This window comes from Sipha flava, unplaced genomic scaffold (genome assembly GCF_003268045.1).
Source record: "Sipha flava isolate LNK unplaced genomic scaffold, YSA_version1 204_pilon_pilon, whole genome shotgun sequence".
In the NCBI taxonomy this organism is placed as follows: domain Eukaryota; kingdom Metazoa; phylum Arthropoda; class Insecta; order Hemiptera; family Aphididae; genus Sipha; species Sipha flava.
In genome coordinates, this window is record NW_020272803.1 from 131,668 (window position 1) to 152,296 (window position 20,629).

General features: G+C 30.2%; 2 protein-coding genes across 3 annotated transcripts in view; one reads left to right on the forward strand and one right to left on the reverse strand.

Annotated features, from left to right (window-relative positions):
* The window catches only part of LOC112682463, a 242,905-nt gene that overhangs the window by 114,093 nt on the left and 108,183 nt on the right, over positions 1–20,629 (forward strand). The window lies entirely within an intron of this gene.
* On the reverse strand, positions 16,640–17,151 carry LOC112682464. Its single transcript, XM_025553068.1, has 2 exons — positions 16,821–17,151; positions 16,640–16,769 (listed from the first exon to the last, which is right to left on the reverse strand). The coding sequence occupies exons 1-2, from the start codon at positions 17,111–17,113 to the stop codon at positions 16,640–16,642; spliced, it is 423 nt and encodes a 140-aa protein (XP_025408853.1). The 5' UTR covers positions 17,114–17,151.

Below are 20,629 nucleotides of genomic sequence, written 5' to 3' on the forward strand. Positions count from 1 at the left end.
AAAATATTTATACTATTATAATATTTATAATATTTATTATAATCAGTCGAGTCTCGATAACTCGAATGTCAAGAGACATAAAAATAAATTCGACTTATGTATTTTTCGAGTTACATAACTCGAATTTTTATAAAAATACGAAAAAATTCGAGTTAGACATTATTTTTTTTTTTTTAATTTGTTTTTATTAGAAGTATTATATGTATATTTATAAACTATAATTAAAATTAAAAATTAAATTTTTAAACTCATTTCCTTATTTATTAATTAAAAATGTATTAAAAGATTACATTTTAAAACACAAAATATGTAAATTTCTTATAATTATTTAGAAAAATAATTTGAAATAAGAGTTTGACGTTTAAGATCTACCTTCATCGATATCATTAACCATTTTGCGAATAACTTCTTTACGATATAATATTCTAAAGTTCTGTATTATACCTTGGTCCACTGGCTGAAGTTGTGAAGTCGTATTTGGTGGAAGAAATTCTACTTTAATAGAATTTAATTTCTTTTTTGTTTTACGAGCAGTACAATTGTCAATTAAGAGGAGTACTTTTTTCCCTTTTAAACTCATTTTTTTATCAAAATTAGACAGCCATTTTTCTAACAATTCACTCGTCATCCACGCTTTTTTATTTGATTCATAATTTAATGGATATGTTTTAATACCTTTGAAATACCTAGGTTTTACCGATTTTCCAATTAATAGTGGTTTAATTTTATCTGTGCCGGTCATATTTGATCCTAAAAGAATTGTAACTCTTTCTTTAGTGCTTTTTCCCCCTGCACAGTTCTCTCCTTTTAAAACAAATGTTCGACTCGGTAAACATTTATAAAATAAACCTGTTTCGTCAACATTATAAACGTCATCGGGGAATATTGATTTATAATTGGTAGGTATTTTACTAACCAGTCAGAACATATTGATTGGTCAACTGAAGCGTTTTCACCACATATTTTAGGAAAAACGACGTTATTCCTAATTTTCCAGTTGCTTAACCAACCTTGACTAGCTTTAAATCGCTTATGGCCGAGTTTAGTAACCAAAAATTCGGTCTTCTCCTTTAAAATTGGTTTATTTATTGGAATGTTTAAATCTCTACATTGAACAGACCAATTGAGTAAACTAACCTCTATATCGGGATACTCACAAATCTTCATTCTTTTCATGAACCAATTATTAGTTTCGAATTTTTGTAAAATATCGTCTTTATTTTTCAGAATAGTTGAAAGTGTACTGGGTGGAATATTAAATTGCTTGGCAATTTCATTTTTCTGTTTACCACTTTTTGTCACCTCACTTATAATGTTCACTTTTTCAGCAATTGTTAATGTAACCAATTTACGTTTAAGAGACATAACTACAAATTGGACACACTAAACAGTGAAGATATACGGCAACTGCCAATTATTTTACAGCACAGTTGTACATAGGATAATTTCATTTGTACATTTGTGATTGTAAACCAGTTATTCTAACAATAAAATGTAAGAAATGACTTCGAGTTATCTATGCTCAACTATTTTTATATTTGACTTATCGCAACAAATATTGCATTGAGTGTATAGGAATTTCCTAGGGACAAAAAAAAATTCGAGTTATCGAGACTCGACTGTATTATAACATAATATTTTTCGCTCTATATGTTTTCGCTCATATTTTTATTGGATCATTTACGTTCGCTCTTTTTCTTTTGCTCAATTGTCGTAGAACCATTTACAATAGCATTAACAATATCAATTATTTCGGCTACTCACGAAAGAAGTTTCAGTGCAATGAAAAAAATAAAAACTTGGCTAAGGACATTGTTGGTTCAAGATAGGTTTAGCGATTTTTCAATATTATATATTGAAAAAGATATATCGAAAAATATAAAAAGCGATGATATTTTGAATATCTTTGCTGATACAAATAAATATTTGTCATTAAAATTAAATATTAGTTATTTTTAAATATACGTTATTTAGGATTTTTTTAATACTAAACATCTCTATATTTTTAATAGTAATACGTTTTACTTGTGCATGGTGACGGGGTGTAAGGGCGAAGTTCCTACGGGTTATTTTACATTGAATTATTATAGCCCCCCCAAAAATTCATCCAAATGTTCGCCTATGGGGGAGATATAAAATGTGTAGAATTTATATTGCTGTCACCGATCCAAACATAATTTCATATTACGTTTACCTCATTTGAACGTCACGACCATAAATTTTGCCGATATTTAGAGAGTAATTACTTAATTATTTTCGATTTTTGAAAACTTCGGTTCAACGTATCACTTTGAGAACACGGATGAGTGTACTTGTCTGATTTATACCATAGTTCCGAATCGCGATAACGTAATACGCGCCCAACTCGCACATAATATGTAACTTATTTGCCATTATTATTACCATCATCGTTATAGTGTAATGTTTAAGTATTGCGTTTGCGGAAACCATAACACTGTAGTTAACTCGATCGTTATCTATCGGAAAACGATACGTCAGTGGTACGTACTGCGGTCGTCGTAATATTACGGTTTGAGTCTTGAAAATCATTATTACATTGTTATCGCGTGAAATTAATAATAACGTTTATGCACGTGAGTTAAATATGTCATAATTAGGTATACGTTGCCTTTACCACATTTATCGTGATTTTTAACAAAAAGAAGCAAAACCACTTTAAGGGAGTGGGAGATTGGGTCGTATTTAAAGGGTTGAACGTAGGCGATTTGTCACACTCGCATGTAAACGCCACAAGAGTGTGTACAGAGTAAATGATCATCAACGTATGCAATTACCCCGTTGTATACCCACCGCTAGTGTGCCGCGCCAAGTCGTGACGATTATCTTCTTTCTGTGCGCCAACTTCATGCTAACCACCCATGCACCGAGCGGCAGTAAAACAATTTTTTTTTTTCAAAAAAGCCCGTATTGTTATTGGATCGACGAGCTATATTTGCTCACACACGATGTTTCGGTGAAAAACAAAAATGTGTTTAAGGTAACCTCCACTCCTAACTGACGACGTTTGATAACCCACCAAGACAAAACATTTAATATTCATAAAATATGATCATACTTGCATAGATATTATGCATAAATTCATAACACTCCGATGATGTAGGCTTACACGTTACAAAGTTGAATGTATTATAATAAAACTCAGTACGACAGTGTCCGTCGGTCCACCATCGAATTTTGAAGGAGCAATTGCTCCAAAATTATGTGTACCAAAAACATGACAATCATAATGTACTTCACTGAATCAGTAACCAGACGGTTATATAATCGTGTTCGAATGATCCATTACAATTTGCGAGTGGTGAGTATTACGCAATGTGCAATTCATCATATAAGTACATGTGTACTACAATTTACAGGGTATTGCAATTCAATTCAATTAAAATAATTTGTATTGTAACGTATGAAAAAACGATAAAATATTTTTTTTCATATGGATATGATGAAAATTTAAACAATAAAAATTCTTATCCGGATTATTGAGGCCTAGTAGTTATATCCAAATACCGACGACCGGTTTCAATTTTAAAAATCTTTGTCATGTATAGAACTAAAGTTACGTACTGATTATAAAATGCAAATTCAATTTGTTAACATTATTGTTAATTTGTGTTTGATCAAAGAGACCGATTGTTTATTTAAAAAAAAAATTAAATAATTAATTCAAATTTAATCAAGACGTAATTTGAAATTCCTTGGTTATTTACTAGAAAATTATTGTTAGTTAATATTTATTAAAACCAAGATAATTTGAATGATTACTCTATAAAAATTCATTCAATTTTAAAAAACTATTCGTCTTTTAGTAAAATTGTTATTCTTTTACTTAGCTAAACTTTCTCTATGTAGAAATGTAAACAATTTTTATTGTTTTCGTTCATTTCATTTTTAAGTTCCATTTGCTTTTTATACCCGATGATGATTTTGTAAAATAAATTAGTTATTATATTTACTCAAGACAACAAGTTTTATTTGTTATTTATTTATATTGGTATTATTTAAAATGATTGTAATAATATTAAACACAAAACAGTTTGATTTTATTTTTCATTTTATTACTTAATTAATAATAATAATAATAATAATAATACATTATTTTGCAAAACAACATAAGACACATTATGTAAATATGTAAATTAATTAATTGCAGCACTCCCTAAAAGCAAAACTTGTGCTGTGGGAGCGGTTCTTATATTATATTAACTTAAAATTAATACATAAAATAATAAATTAGTAATACCCGATATTAAGAAGTAGCAAAGTATAGTTATGCAATAGTATGACCAGAGTAAAAGAGTATGAATAACAAAAATATATTATATTTAAAAAACATAATGTTAAAGTTAACAAATTAATTGTATAAGACTCATCAAGACTTTTTACATAATTTTTGAACGACTTCAAATTACTAAAATAGTTAATGTTGATATTTAAAGTTTGACATAGCTTTAAACCAGCGTTTCTCAAACTGTGGATCGCGATGCCCTAGGGGGTCGCGAGAAGTTTTTTTAATTGTATAGATTTTAAGAAACAAGCACATTCATCACATACGCCTAATTATTAATTACGTATTATATTATTATTATTATTATTATTATTATAAATATATTATTATAATTATTATTATATAAAAGTAAATAAGTAATAAAATAGAAAAAATTTGTTTTTTTAAATTATTTTTATTGATTCTGTAAATGTAAAACTATGGGGTCGCGATAGATTTTTGGAAGAAAATTTGGGTCATGGTCCTAAAAAGATTGAGAACCACTGCTTTAGACCGTTATATAAAACACTCATTTGACCAAAATCTTTATTATAATTAGATAGGCATATGTTTATATTATGTTTATATCTTGTATAATGATTATGGTCAAAAAGAATAATTAAATGTTTATTTTTATAAAGTTTAACTAGTGTATTAAAATTAAAAATATAGTAGAACCTCGATTAACCGTCAGTCTCGGAACCAGAGCTTTGGCGGATAATCGAAAAGACGGTTAAGCGAGCAACAAAAATTTAAACATACATATATATTATTTATTTAATCGAACGAACACACGTGCAATATATAACTGACTAACTTTTCAAAAACAAAATATCTCAATTAACCCTACAATAGGCGAGCGGCGCACTATTGTGCGCCACAAATTTTATTTAATTGATAACAGCGTGATAGTATACGATTGGAAATAACCGTACCTACCTTCTTGTGGTTATAACATAGCTTATAGTTATATAAGCTTATGTTATCTGGCCGTTATCATCGAGGTTTGATAACAGTGAATCTAATTTTTAATCATATGTTTATTGTGAAATACTCTATCGCGCCATTCGCGTATTTACGTATCAGTTCATTCATCACACATTTTACATAATACGTTTCTGAATTTTTGAAATATATATATTTTTTATTATAATAACCCAGAAAATATTATTTCTAATTGGTTAGATGAACTCGATGGCAATTTTGTATACAGTGATACTGATGACGATTCATGCGATGATATATCACATAACACTCATGCATTTGACACGGAGCAAGAAATCGATTTTGTTTTTTATTTACTTTATTTTTATTGTTATTGCAACTAATAGTTTAAAATATATTGTTTTGTAACCAAACTGCTTTAAATTTAAAAGATATTTACTGGTGGACAGTTGTGCGGCACGCGCCTACTGGTGTAACATAATTGGGCGCGCTTATCGCAGGATTAACTGTTTTTATTTCACCCATTAAATATATATGTATGTATATACATATATACCTATCGCTTATCTAGTAGATATTGCCGGAAAATTTCGGATTATATATATTATTATTTATAACCCACTCATGCACAAGTGGCAAGAGAAAGACAGTTAATCGAGGTTCTACTGTATGCTTAAAATCTTTAACTTTTAGTTCCTTATTACGTAAGTAGTTCTGTTCTCATTTTTAAATTTATGCTTATTAATGATCACTCATGATAGAGACATACTATTATATCGAAAATGATTATTAATATTAGTCTTGAAAAATCTATAACATCGAAAAGGTGTGCGGTGTAATAATAACTTATTATTTTAAATCACGCGAAGGTATTAACATTGAAAGTTGTTCCATTTAAAATTAAAACAATTATTTCTAATTAGAAAGATGCGCAATTATTACATCGGCGGCTCTGTAAGTTTGGCTCCTTGCTGAGTACGTGTTTAAATCCAACGTTTAAATACCTACATTTAGCTATATTAATTAGTTAATGTGATAAATTTAATTATTATCCCGTAACTTTATGATTCTTTATTGTTCGGTATACTCGTATATAATACACTAAGAGCATGATTCCTTTGTCTACGTTTATACTTTTTTTTATAAATGTTAATTTTATTTGCATTATTAACTGTGGTATTATAATACTTTAATTTTGTCAATAGATTACATATAATATATTTACAATTTTTTTCCACAAACATTTTTAAGCTTTGTTTATTATATGTTATTAATCACCGATAGTTTACTACAGTAATACCCAACCCGCGTCCCCGGAGGTATTCAATGTGCCTCTTTACAATTTTTTTTTTTAATTTATTAATTTTATTTTCGAATATTTTCAAATAGAAATTTCACAACTATGTGTAACAAAATAACATTATTAGATTAATATTGATATTATTCGTACTTTTATATTTGGTGGCTCTCTCTAAGATAATTGTTTACCAAAGTGGCCCGCCGAGGAAAAAAAGTTGGGCATCACTGGTCTAGTAGAACATTGTCATGTGCTTCAAATTGGTTAAATTATCCATGTAACCATCCAATTATAAATAGACTAGGGTGACCATATTAGAAAATAAAAAAAACGGGACAGCTGTTACTTCCCCCCCCCCCAAATAACAAACCTCATACATATACATTCACACATATGCACACAAATCTCAAGAGTTAAAGTCCAAATCTTTGTCATATCATAAACAATTATTTTTTTTTTACTTTACCCTTTTTTAGTAAAATAATCTAAAAAATAAAATATTTTCTTTTAATTATTATTAAATTATTAAATTATTAAATCGGTAATATAGTTTATCGGCATCGGAACTTGACGCTCGTTCCACGAAAACTATTATCTGTTATTTCTAACTTTGATTTCACATTTTAAATATACGAGTAAAATTGTATTATATATTTTTCATACATAGATATTTTGTTTACAAGCATTAAAAAAAAAAAAAGCATTATAATAACTTATATATGAAATAATATGGCAATAACGGAATTGAAACGGGACAATCTTCTACAAACAGGATAAAAAGCGTCCCATTCGAAGTTTGTCGGGACAACGGGACGAGATGACCAAAAAAAGGACAATTCCGTTTTAAACAAGACGTCTAGTCACCCTAAAGTAGACGCCATTATTCCGACCCACTTGAATAATCCTGCAGTATTGTAAAACGTATCATTATTATTATAGAAATTTTTGTTTCACCTATTCGTTATTCTAATAAACCCATTTTGTTGACGTCAAATGACTGATAAAAGATTTAAAGAGATACTAATGATATAACGAGAAAAATGAAAATAATATGTTGATTAATAAATCTCGAATTATTTAATACAATTTTATAAAACTTCTTTTTTCTAATTTAATAATTTCGTAGCATAGCAAATGCCAATCTAATTAGAAATTGAAGGCGTTTAAATTGTATTAGCACATCTGTGGGTACAATAGGGATTCGCGGTAGTAATATATTTTCACTTTGGAATTTTCCATTTAAAATTATGACTTCGATAACAATTTTCATTAATTTTTTAAAGACTAATCGCGTGTCGTTTCACAACCGTGATAGGTTCAAATGACGAGCAAAATAACCGGAGATCTAACCTTCAGTAGTAAATTATGCGGTAGCTTGCCTGGTAAATCCAATGAGTTAAAAAACTCTGTTGGATAATTTACAGCTTCAATAACATCACAAACTGTATCAATAGATTTGTATGACACCAAGTATCTTGAAATTCAATTCATTGACGTCCACATTTTTTGATGCTAAAATCGCTCTTTCTGCCAATCACTCATGATTTGTGTATTGTCTGTGTACATTGGAAATATTTGGTCAATAAGAGCATCTTGCGAATCAACGATTGTGCAGAAATCGGTCGGTAATTGTATGCTACCAGTTTCATCTGTAGTAACTTTCCCATCACCGACATCTAACAATTGTTTTGAGAATCTTCAGTATGCAGCTTTTTTTTGATTGAATCGCAAGTATCGTAATCGATCGCTCTCTATCTTTACATACATGTCGACCATGAATTGCTGACCAAGCTCACGACATCGTAGAATAACGTTGTCCTGATCGTATCTAATCATCAACCGATATGTATAGCATCCTTCGAACTAACATTCTTGTTTGTTTTGGCACCTGTTGCAGGATCTTGCTGTTTACTATTTATGCAATACCCGTTATTTAATACCAAAAATAAAATTAAAAGTTTTTTAATAGTATCATTTAATAATTAATTTTCAATTGCGCAGTTATCGGCCGGGACAAAAATTATTAAATTAAACTACGATTCATTAAATAATAGCACTTAGGAGTATAAAAATAGATAAAAACCTATTCGCAGACCTACCAAATGTATATACAAAATTTCATTAATATCGGTTAAGCTGTTTTGAAGAAGTATGGTCACAAACAATGTGACACGACATTTATATATATAGATTTAATAATAATAATATTATGAATTATATTTTCTGAACTTCTCACAACATCGTACATGGTCTTCCATTTCGAAAATATTGAGTTCATTAGTTTCGTACAAACTCACTGATTTACCTTTCCACTTTTTTATATTGCATATTTCCACACCGTGTCGCTTGTTCGATTATTTTCCTCTCGATATGCCATGAACCGTAAAATACAATAATAATTATAATAAAAACCATATTTGTGCCAAAAAAACCACGTGAATTAATGTAGAATTGTACTATCTGGCCAAACTGATTCGTCTTTTGACCTTTCAATAGTAATAAATGGATTAATAATTTCATCTACGACAATTCGAGTAAACGTTTCATTTTTGTATTTAAACAGCTTTCTCGTCAATAACGATAATCCGTATTCATTCGTACTCCACACAAATATCGATACGTTTAAATCGCATCGAAGTAGTATATGTACACATTAAAATTTATATTTATTCTAGCAGTATTTTCCAAGTACTCGAGAAAACGCGTTGAGAGTATTGTAGAGCCATTACGGTGTCGATTTGATTTTTCCACATAAATAACGTCATCAAGTTTCCAATAATGATTAACATGATTTCACTTGTCTTAGTACGATGAATTTGAGCTATGAGTTAGAAAATAATTAAATTTATTTATTTTCATTATTATTAATATTAATGTATGTTTAATTATGGAAATCAATATTTACCAAACTTGACTGTGAAGAATTGAATTAAATTATTTAGAAGCTCTCCTAGTCACCTGGGCTTAATATATAAAACGGTTTATTTTGTAATTAGATGATTAACCGTTATAACAAATATTGATCATAGTGATGCAGTGATCTACAGTGTATATGCTTACAAAAAATATTTATTATATTAATGTATTAGTGTTTTTATTTATATTCCAAACGCGCACAACGAACAAAACTTCAAGGTCTATCGAGACTCCACAGTTGAGTGATACATTGATGGGTGAAAGCTGTATTGGTCAATTGTAAAACGATATTGCATTTTTAAAGCACTAAACCAATACGTCTCTCCTGCAGCGCCATCTGCCAGGCTGATTTGTGAATCCAAACCATCCAGGATGTCACGCAAATGCTTACAAAAAAATTCATTCAAATCGGTTTAGCCGTTTATGTGGAGTTAAATGCCATACACACGTACAGTAGAATTATATATATATTAAGAAGATAAGTATAATTTATTAAATTTTTAAAATATTTATTTTTCTAATAAGTATAAAAAGAAAAAAAATTATAATATTCATTTTTCGTAATTGTAATTATTATTAAAATGCCAGAAAAAAAGTGGTCCGAGGACAAAACAATAAACCTTATTCATGTCTACGAAACTCATGAACTTTCGTGGAAAAATATAATTTCCAGCTTTGTCTTGGCTGGTATTGCTTTTCGAAAAAAATGTATTTAGTTTTTAAATGTTAGTTTCAAATTTGGTAAGTAAAATATTAAAATGACCAGCACTCATTCTCATGTAGTTCATGAAATCCGATTGATCTTTCATTCTGAGCTCCGTTAACTACTCTTATGTATTTGATAATATTCTAAAATATTTCTCTTGACAACATAATCCCGCACCTATAATTTTATGATTACAAATGATTTAGTTTGCACACTTTTGAGTCAAAACTACGTCTGCCAGTTCCGGTTCCATTTCGATTGTAATAAGGGTCAAATTTTTCAACTCAATGAGTGTCAATTAAAATATTGATAAATTCTTTTTCAAATTTTCATCAAAAGTTCTATAAAAAAAAAAAATGTTTAAAAATGTGCACTTTTCAAATATTAGAGTTTTGAAAGGTTTAACGTTCTGAATGTTTGGTTAAATAAGATAGTTGAAAATACTAACGTTGTACGACAGATTTTCATTTGAACACGGTAATTGAACGTTATAATTTCATTAATTCAATTTAAAATCTGTGACATCTCAGAACCGGAACATAAATATATATTTCACGGTCATTCTATTGTATTTAATTTAAAATCATGGGGAACAAAAAAGTCGTAGGAATTATTTTAATCAAAGAACAACACGGAGTTTTGGGAGTACCGAAGTAAATTATGTTTTGATTATAATTAATGTTTTGAACGTTAAATAAACTATGGTTAAAGTTAAGTTGTGCGCACCGAAAAAAACCGATAGCCGTAAAAACTTGAGCACGAGAAAAAGAGAAACGGACTGACGGAGACGCAGTCCGTGACACGATTTCAAATAAGTGTACAGAACGGTATTAAATTCCGCCGACGTCCACGGCCGTCAAGAACGCATGAACACCTCATTCTATAATAATGATCATCGTGGAAGAAAGAGAGCGTGGGCCAAAGCTAATTACGAAAGTTTGATTGTACATGATCAAAAAATAACGTGTTCCGAAACGAAATGTTACCAATATATAAATAAATGAACAAATAGTGTACAGGTACGTATAAAAATAAAAAATAAACATACAAACAAATGCTTAGCTTAGAGTATTATTGTATTTCTAACCGATTTCGAATTATAAATTTATCATCAGGTACGCACAAAGTCAACGAAATCACGACTAAATACATGCAACGGTTCTCGAAAGCGATCGATGATCAACGAACGAAAGTACGGCCACGTTCCAATGTCGGCAATAATGCGTCACGTAAGAGATCTAGCGCCGACCGAGAGGTGATAGCGATCTATGAAATCGACCTCTTGGACGGGGACGCCGACATTGGCTACAATATAACGTGATGAGTATAAAAAGGCTTGTTCGACATTAACGGGGTAGGTTTTTTTTCCAAACCATTTCCTTCTCGTACCATCACGATACAAAAACTGGTTAGAGGAACTGGTCGAGAATCACTGCGGGTCCACCGTTTTTTTTTTCTTCTACCCTACACCGATTTTCGATCACGATTTTATCACGGTCGGACGACATGTAAATACCTACCACAACATCGTGGCCGACTTAGAAACCATCCAAAAATCGTTTTACGTTTGTTTGAAAAAAAGAAAGTAAAGATTCGTAACGTTTACATCATAAAGAATAGCAATACATTTTTTATATTTACTTTTCCAACCGACAACGTAATCAACATATTTCTGCCGTAGTTACACAGTAGTATAAAATACCAAGGGCGGATGAGTAATGTTTATCCAACAGTTCCTGGAGCAAACATACCCATTTTCCCAATTCCTCCCTAGATCTGGCACTGAATTAATTTAGGTTAGGCATATTATCAATGCAACAAAAGCAAATAGGATTAGTTTAATCCGAATAAGGAGACATTCATTGCACCGAACTAATATTCCACTTATACCATTTGTAAGTTTTCCGTCGTTGTTTCTCAGCCTGCGAGATATTTTCGAGAGCATAAATATTAAAATAATAAATTTAGACGTAAAGATTTAAATATTATTATGGTAACGCGAATGTCATAATCGAGCGAATTAATCAACCGAATCGCAGTAATCAACTCACGAAACGAATTATCTTAAATCGGTACACTGTGAATATAATATTAATATTGTTTCAGCTTTCGCAAACATGATGCACTAGTGTGTCTTTTCAATTACAAGGAGCTGGAGGTTGAATGTTAAAATGATTTGTGTAACTGAAGGGCAGATCAACGAATATTTGTGACGGTTTATGGTTCGATGGGTGCGAGTGTTTTTGTTTCTAACGATTATTATTGCTACATTTCTCATTTGAAGTCTATTAAATCTGTAACGATAGTGGAGTGAACGTCATATTCGTTGAGTGGAAATCGACGGAAATGTCTGAACGGTTTTATTCTGGTCTAACATTTTAGGAAAGATACGGCGGTCCCGAATGGTCAGACCTATTTCCATATGACAAAATCAATTGATCGTTGATTTATTTGCATCGTAGATTATTGTTTAATGGTGGTTTGATTTTTTTTTTTATCTTTGAGTAGTCGTAAACAATTTATTTTTTATATTCTGAGTAAACCAAGGAATCTATACCATGATCTGCGTATGTTTTTTTTTCGTATCTATATACACGATTTCGACAAGAAGTATTTGTCTGATAATCACAATCACAGTAGGTAAGTGGTTTCAAACCGGAATATTGTATAGTTAATTGAGATTTTTTTCGAATATTCCAACTGTTGTTTTAATTATGGTGAAACGCTGATGGACAGTTACAATAAATCGACAACATTTACAGCATAGCGGTTTTCGATCGAAACGAATATTTGTTTTCATTATATTTATATTTTCACCATGTCATTTGTTTCATAACTTAAAAAATAACAATTTTATAGACTTGAAATGTTCATTGAAAGCTTATATCACCTTTCGTTTGTATCCACTAGACCTCTTTGCCTCAGAATAGTTTTTTCGAAATCAATAGTACACTGGTTTCAAATCTAAAATACTATTTAAAGACAGCAATATCATTAATTCCGTCCATTTAACTCATCCAACAGTGGATTATCATCCCTTTTTTAAAATTATTTTTATTAATTTTCATCGTTAATATTCTAAGATAAATTTCTATAATGTTAATTTTATAACTACAAAGTTTAAATATCATCTAACACTTGACTTTAATAGAACGCTTGAGGCCAATTTAATTAATCACCAAAAGGATCTGCCGGAATTATACAAATCAACAACATTGACGCTTATATTATTTATTCATGCAAATAAGGTACTAAAGAAATTCAAATAAAAATTTCATTATTATTGAACAGCAGATTTTGTCTTATGCCCGTTTATGGCTCGTGATTTTTCAATCTTCCGCACAGTGCTAACCAATTGGTGGTTCTAGCGTATGAGCAGGGTGGGCAGCTGCCCATACCAAAATTTCTGGTACCCCTTATTTTAAAAATGTGATTTTTATACAAAAATAAGATTTTTTATCATTTGATAAATTATAATGATAATTTACAATTATATTATTATCATTACATCGATGACGAACTTACTAAAATATTATGCATGTGATGTCGCTGCAGAGTCTGCAGCTGTTCTAGTATTGATAACACGATTAGAGATAGGCGTATAACCTAAGATAGTACTATCTTAGTTCATAATTGGAGGGAGCGAAAGTCATCAGAAGTTCGGTACGGTAAATATCTTCATAACACCCGGCATAACGCTATATCGGATTTTGTCAAAAAATTTTTTTTTCTTATGGAATAATGTTCTACCTATATCATGTATAAAATGCGTTTCTTTGGTTTTTAGTAATAAAGGAAGCCATTAAAAGCCACCAGAATCGCCTATATATATATACAGAAATGACAGCATTTTCTGTAGTAAAAGGGCCTATGTCTTATAGATGCGGCGTCATTTTTTTGTTATCATGTCATCGTAACTAATAATTAAATTATATTATTACCAAAGTACGTTATGTTTATCATATAATACCTATCTGCAATTATTTCTTTTCTTATTCAATAAACAAACATGATACACCTACATGTGCAATAGATTTTTATTTTTCAAATTTTACAGTGAAAAAAGAGCCAATGTCACTCCAAGAGATATTGTAATTAATAATATTAAATTAATCTTTGTTTTTCGGCACTTCTGAAAAGTTGAGAAATCCAACATAGGCCCTTATTTGGTGGAACCATATTATGACTATTGTATTGTTTTTTTCTCATTGTGAATTTGTGAATTTAGTTTCTATTAATTTAATATAAATAAGACATTTTTAACTAATTTTTCTAAACATAAGGCTGATAAAACAATTGAAGGAGAGACACCAAAATCTCCATCAGTACATACAAATCATTCTACAGGTAGTGAAAATACCAGTGTAAATAGTAGTATTACTTTTAACTAGTGATGTCAAAAATCCGGATTATCCGAATATCCGAATATCCGAATATCCTAACCGACGTGTGCTGCTCTCATTTCTAACGGCAACATTATTAGTCCCCTCCTTGCTACGACGCGCGACGTCTGCATCGACAGCCGACAAAAACCGGTCTGTTATCGGCGTTCCGTAGGCCGAAGCCCGCAACTAATAATAGATAATAGCTAAATAATATTATATTTTCATTAGACGAAAACAATAAATGATATTATGTTAGTCAATATCAGTGGGGTATATAGGTTTTCATTTTGAAAGGGGCCGATTATATATCTGATTTTTGGGTAGAAGGGAAGGAGGAAGCACACTTTTACGAAAAAAATTACTTTAACACTTAAGACTTTTCGATTGTCTTTATACTATTAGAGAAATAAGAAACTCAATTTTTTAAATGATTTATTATTTTTTAAAAGTATAAAAATTACATTGTAATAAACAAATTTTTTATTATAGTCACGCAAATTCACCATATATTTTTTTAAAAGAATAAACATATTTTATAAATATAAAATTTTAAATTATTGCATAAGCAACATTCTCAGTGTCGTGACAAATTTTTGGAAACCCCAACATTAAGACATATTCATGTTAAAAATAACAATCTTTAACAATGGTGTTTTTCATTTCGGACGGCCCCCTTCCCCCATAAATACGCCACTGGTCAATATAATAATATTATTTTATTATTTATTATTTTATTATCATTTTTGGTGGGCGACAGCTTGTATAATAGCAGCAAACCGCTGAATTCTGACGTGCGTAAAAACTTTGTTTTTTTATTACAAAATATATTTTTGTTTACGAAAAAAAAATCTTTTGTACAAATTATAGAGCATACTGAAACTTACTAAAGAGTATAGAGTAATATAATATAACTCGATTCTAGATACATTTAATACGTAAAGCCAATTATTTTATTCCATATAAAAAGTTGGTATTTCACAAAAAACTGTGTAACTTATTTTCAAAATAGTTCAATATAGTATACATGGAAAAATATGATTTCAATATTTTGTTATATTTTTTTGATTTAAGTTTAAATTGAAATTCAATTTTTATGAAACAATTATGAAATTTTTGAAAAGATTTTCTGTGGCTTGAGACCGAATCTTCAGAGGTTATATTATACAATTATAGTATATAATTTGGTATATCTAAATCTAATACAACTATAATATTAGCAATCAAAAACTTTTATGTTCGAGTCGGTCGAAACAGCGTAGTGGTGAAATAACAAAAAAAAGATTGGCTAAACCACAGAATTTCCCGTTTCAGTTTATTAATTATGATTTTCTATATACTAGCTATTTATAAATAATGATTTACAGATTTACTATCTACTCATATTTACTTCATGAAGTATTTTGAAATGGAACTTGGAAGACCAAAATATAAATTATCATTTGAATGTTCTTATTATTCGGTTTGTGTGACAGTGTACCGCGCCGATCTAGGACAAATCGCCGTCGCCGTATCACTATTTCGCCGTTAAAAAAAAAATAATAAATATTACTGAAAATATATCGTCATGTAAATTAAACAGTTTATTTTTTGGGTAATTATCAAAATATTATTATTAATTATAATATAATTTTATTTATTTTAATAAAACATTATTTATTAGTATATTTTGTTGATCTACCGTAAAAATATAAAATATATATTTAAATATAAATTAGTCAATTTATTCAGTTAGATTTTATATAAATAGTAGGTGTATAATATTATATAGCATCAATGTGCCTACTGCCCATGTATTATATTTATATAGTAAATAATGATTTCAGTATGATATCAATCAAACATTTTTATCGCAATTGGCGATAAACGCAGATACATAGTATAGATAAAACGCATCATCGAATAATAATAAATGGTATTTCTTGGCCTAAGATGTAATAAGATGTAGAAGACGTGTAATATAAATTATAATCATTTAAATATAATATTATTTATTATAATTTATTTCAATGACAAATTTATTGCGATACCTCTCAAAAATGAAATGTAACTATATGAATTATAATTACTTACAATTTTTTTTAACCTTTTATCGACGTCTAAATATTTTTTCAATTTTTTGGTGGACTTTTCCCCGCTTCCAACTGAGAATAATATGTATCACGACCAGATTGGATTTTATGAAGACTTAAAATAAACGACCACAGTTTTGGATGGCTAACACCCATTTCAGTATTTAATCTAAAAAATTATTAATAAATATGCGTTAGTATTTTATTTAGATTTTTTTACCTTCGGTTGGTGGCTTCGGCATAATTATTAGTACGATCTTGATCATTGATTACTCGATCATGTACATTCCACAAAATCAGAGGAAAAAGTACTGGTCTACGTCCACTTTTCGATCTATTTTTACGGCCAATATAGTTATCTTCAAACCAATCTAAAAAATCTTGTAATTCATCTGGTAAATATTCAGCTAGTTCATCTACTACTTTATCAATATCGTCAATTTTTACAAAAGCTATTGCTGTTATCATTTTAACAGAAAGAGCAAAATCAGCATTATTATTGTAATTTGTCATTAAACCTAAACTGCATAACTTCAATCGGACATTTTTCATTAAATGATACAGACATCCATTGATTTGAGCATTAATAAAAATATCTTTTAACGATGGTATAGCTGCCTTTTAAAAATCACATGATATCGGGACACAAATTGGGTTTTAATTGTTTTAATCTATTAAAAATTCGATGATACGTTTTTGCCTGTTTATTTGGTAAGAGTGCATAAATAAGTGGATGTACATCTCCAATATCTTTCGCCAATATAACGTATACTTGTGCAAAAAGAGGGGGCGCAATCTTAAATGTTCCGTCACAAAACCATACTTTTAATCGTTCTAAAATATTTAAACTACTTGATCTACCAAATATTAAAATTCGATCTGGCCCAGGTCCACTATCGTCGAGTAAAAATTTCTCAGTAACACCTTGAGAAGATGAAAACATAGAATACGTTTCTGAGATTATTAGTGAAATTAAATCAGTAGGTGCAGGTGGGGCTGTTACAATTTGTTAACGTATTCGTCGAATTTTTTTCTTTAATGCACAGATTGATGGTATTGTACCCTGAAAAAATTAATTTCATTTCTATGAAATAACTACCTATGTGCTTATTTCAATAATATTTAATCACTTACTTTGGCTGCTTGTGAAAGACCGGATGTACATTCGTTGAGTACTATTGATGTCGATTCTAAAGTTTGCGCCGACCGAATTTTAATATTTGTTACAGCAATTTCTGCTTCAATTTTAGCGGCATCCGAATCATGCGAGTGATCATTGATTTTTTTTTATCACAGTTAAATCTTTTACATTAGTATGTATTCTGGCTTTACATATATTTCTATCTCTACACCGCCAACAAAGTTTCTTACATTCTCTACTTAAAGAGTCGAATACATACATAAACCCGTCATCGACGAAAACATCGCGCTTACGAATTGTTGTTACACTTGTCATTTTAGTACTAACGAGTAACGAATGAATACAAAAAATAGAATATACAGCAAATCTTAGGCCAAGAAATACTAGTTATTATTATTCGATGATGCGTTTTATCTGTGTCTGCGTTTATCGTCAATTGCGATAAAATTTATGATTGATAACATACTGAAATCATTATTTACTATATAAATATAATACATGGGCACATTGATGCTGTATAATATTATACACCTACTATTTATATAAAATCTAACTGAATAAATCAACTAATTTATATTTTTACGGCAGATCAACAAAATATACTAATAAATAAAATTATAATTTCAGTATAATTTATTATTTTTTTTTTAACGGCGAACGTCCCTACGTCGAAATAGCGACGGCGAAATAGTTTTACGGCGAAACGGCGACGGCGATTTGTCCGTGTTCGGTACCGCGCTTGTATCGTGTTGACCATTTTCGTTCGGTGTTTTTTTTAACGTGAAGTATTTATATTAGTTCCTTTTCTTTTATTAAAATATAGTGAATAAAACGCGTCTAATAAAACGTTCGAATCATAAAAAAAATGTCCCTCTCTCGTGTTACAACAAACATAAAAAGTAGGTGTTTTACATTATTTTTATTCATCAGGTTTATTCAGATGACTTTAGCATCAACTATATAATTTAAGTATATCCTTATTTTTCTATCAGTGTAATATAATCAATTTAAAATATTTTTAGAATCCAAAAATTGATAAATTATTTAAATTATTTGAGCATTAGTAATTAGAATAGTCATACAAATTATAAATAACGATGGTTGTTCATAAATGAATAAACTGCGCTTCCTAATGAACTTTTGACCGTGGCAAAAAAAAATTATAGTTTGTATAGTTAACACTTTTACAGTTTTTTAACTACTACCGGCGGTAAGGTTTTATTTTTGTTCTTCAGTATATAATAATGTAAGGGGTTTATGAATACCATAAGTGTAATATTCTTATATTATAAATCAATGTAAAAACGTGCTATGTTCTGTAAGCATTAAATCCTCAGATAATAGTTATTTTTTTTTTTCATTCGGAATGTCTTATTTATAACTCAAAATGTAAAAATGTAAAATTTAAATTTAAACATGGCTTAATATATATTATAACAATGATTTTGTAATTTACATGTTGGTGAAGACAATTAGGCTAGCAGTAATTATACATTGTAGCTAGGTATGCGCGGGCCGCGAATATTAAAAATATTGGGGCAGAGTAAGATGTACTATGTACGTATGCACATATATGCATTTTATGGTACATAGAACTTGATGGAGGTTCATGAAATAATAATTTGCACTCCCAAACTAGCGCTCGTTAGACCGGCGCGCGGTCACCGGCTACGAATGATGGACGTGTCGACGTAGGGGCCCACGTGCTTGCGCTTCTTGAATACACCTAATAGCGCGTTTTATCGGTCGTTGTATACTTTTGGTGTGGTGTCCTCTTAAGAATGAGTTACATCTGCCACGGTAATCTGAAACAGTAATAAAATATAAGATGCATGTTTAAAAGTATTGCATTTCAAAAGGATTTGATGCGCTTATGATGTTTAACAATTGCGAATCTCACGAATGAAAAAAAATTTAAGGGCTCTTCTTTAAAGTAAAAAAAAAAAGAAATAAAAAAAAAGTTAATAAAAATCCAACAGGAATTCATGCAAAAACAACGAACAACGTCGCAAAAACAATATGTTCCGTCTAAATTTAATAACGATGCTAACCCTCGGCGAACCGTTCCCTGGGTCAAAACGGGAAACGGTCGCTTGTCGAATGACGCCGGGGTAGTGCAGGCGCACGACTCGAGTTTGATTTCACACCTTTCCTCCTCCCCTCCCGCTACAATCCGCGCACGCTTCGGTTTGCAACCACCCTTCGGTACGAAGACAGTACTCGTACGTTCGCGAACCGCACACGTCATGACAAAATTACAGCGTATCGTTTCGTTTCGACGAACGCTTTTGACATGAATTAATTCATCGTCACACCCCATCCGAGACGATTGATCTACCTTTATTGGCCTAGGCGTCACTGATACAAGGCCTTGCCATTTTGGCCTTCAGCTTTCCAATCTTTAATGTTGTGCATGCACCGCGGCTGATCAGTAGTCACTACTAATCATAAATATTGGCCTGGTGATGGAAAAAAATTGGCCTCTTTAATTGCTTGCACACCCTTGAAAAAACTGAAATGGCGCTCAAATTTATGTGCATCATGTACGGTGCCTTCCGCAACACGAACTAATTCGTCGAACGCATACGTTTTGGCATTTGTGCCAGTTCGCTCGCTTTTTGGTGGAGACGCATCGTACTGCTTAAGCGGTTACAAGTATTTTCATACGCATCAGGACTTTCTTATGTTACTTATAGTACTTATAGTATTTAAGAAAGTCCTAATGTATTATATCTACAATATATTACAATGCTTAAATATTATAGATATAATACATAATTATATCCTTCGAACCCACTAAAATAATCATATATTACGTTTACAACCATACATAAGTTATATTTTGGATATCTAGATTCTATACTTGTCTAACGAGCTGGTCGTTTTCA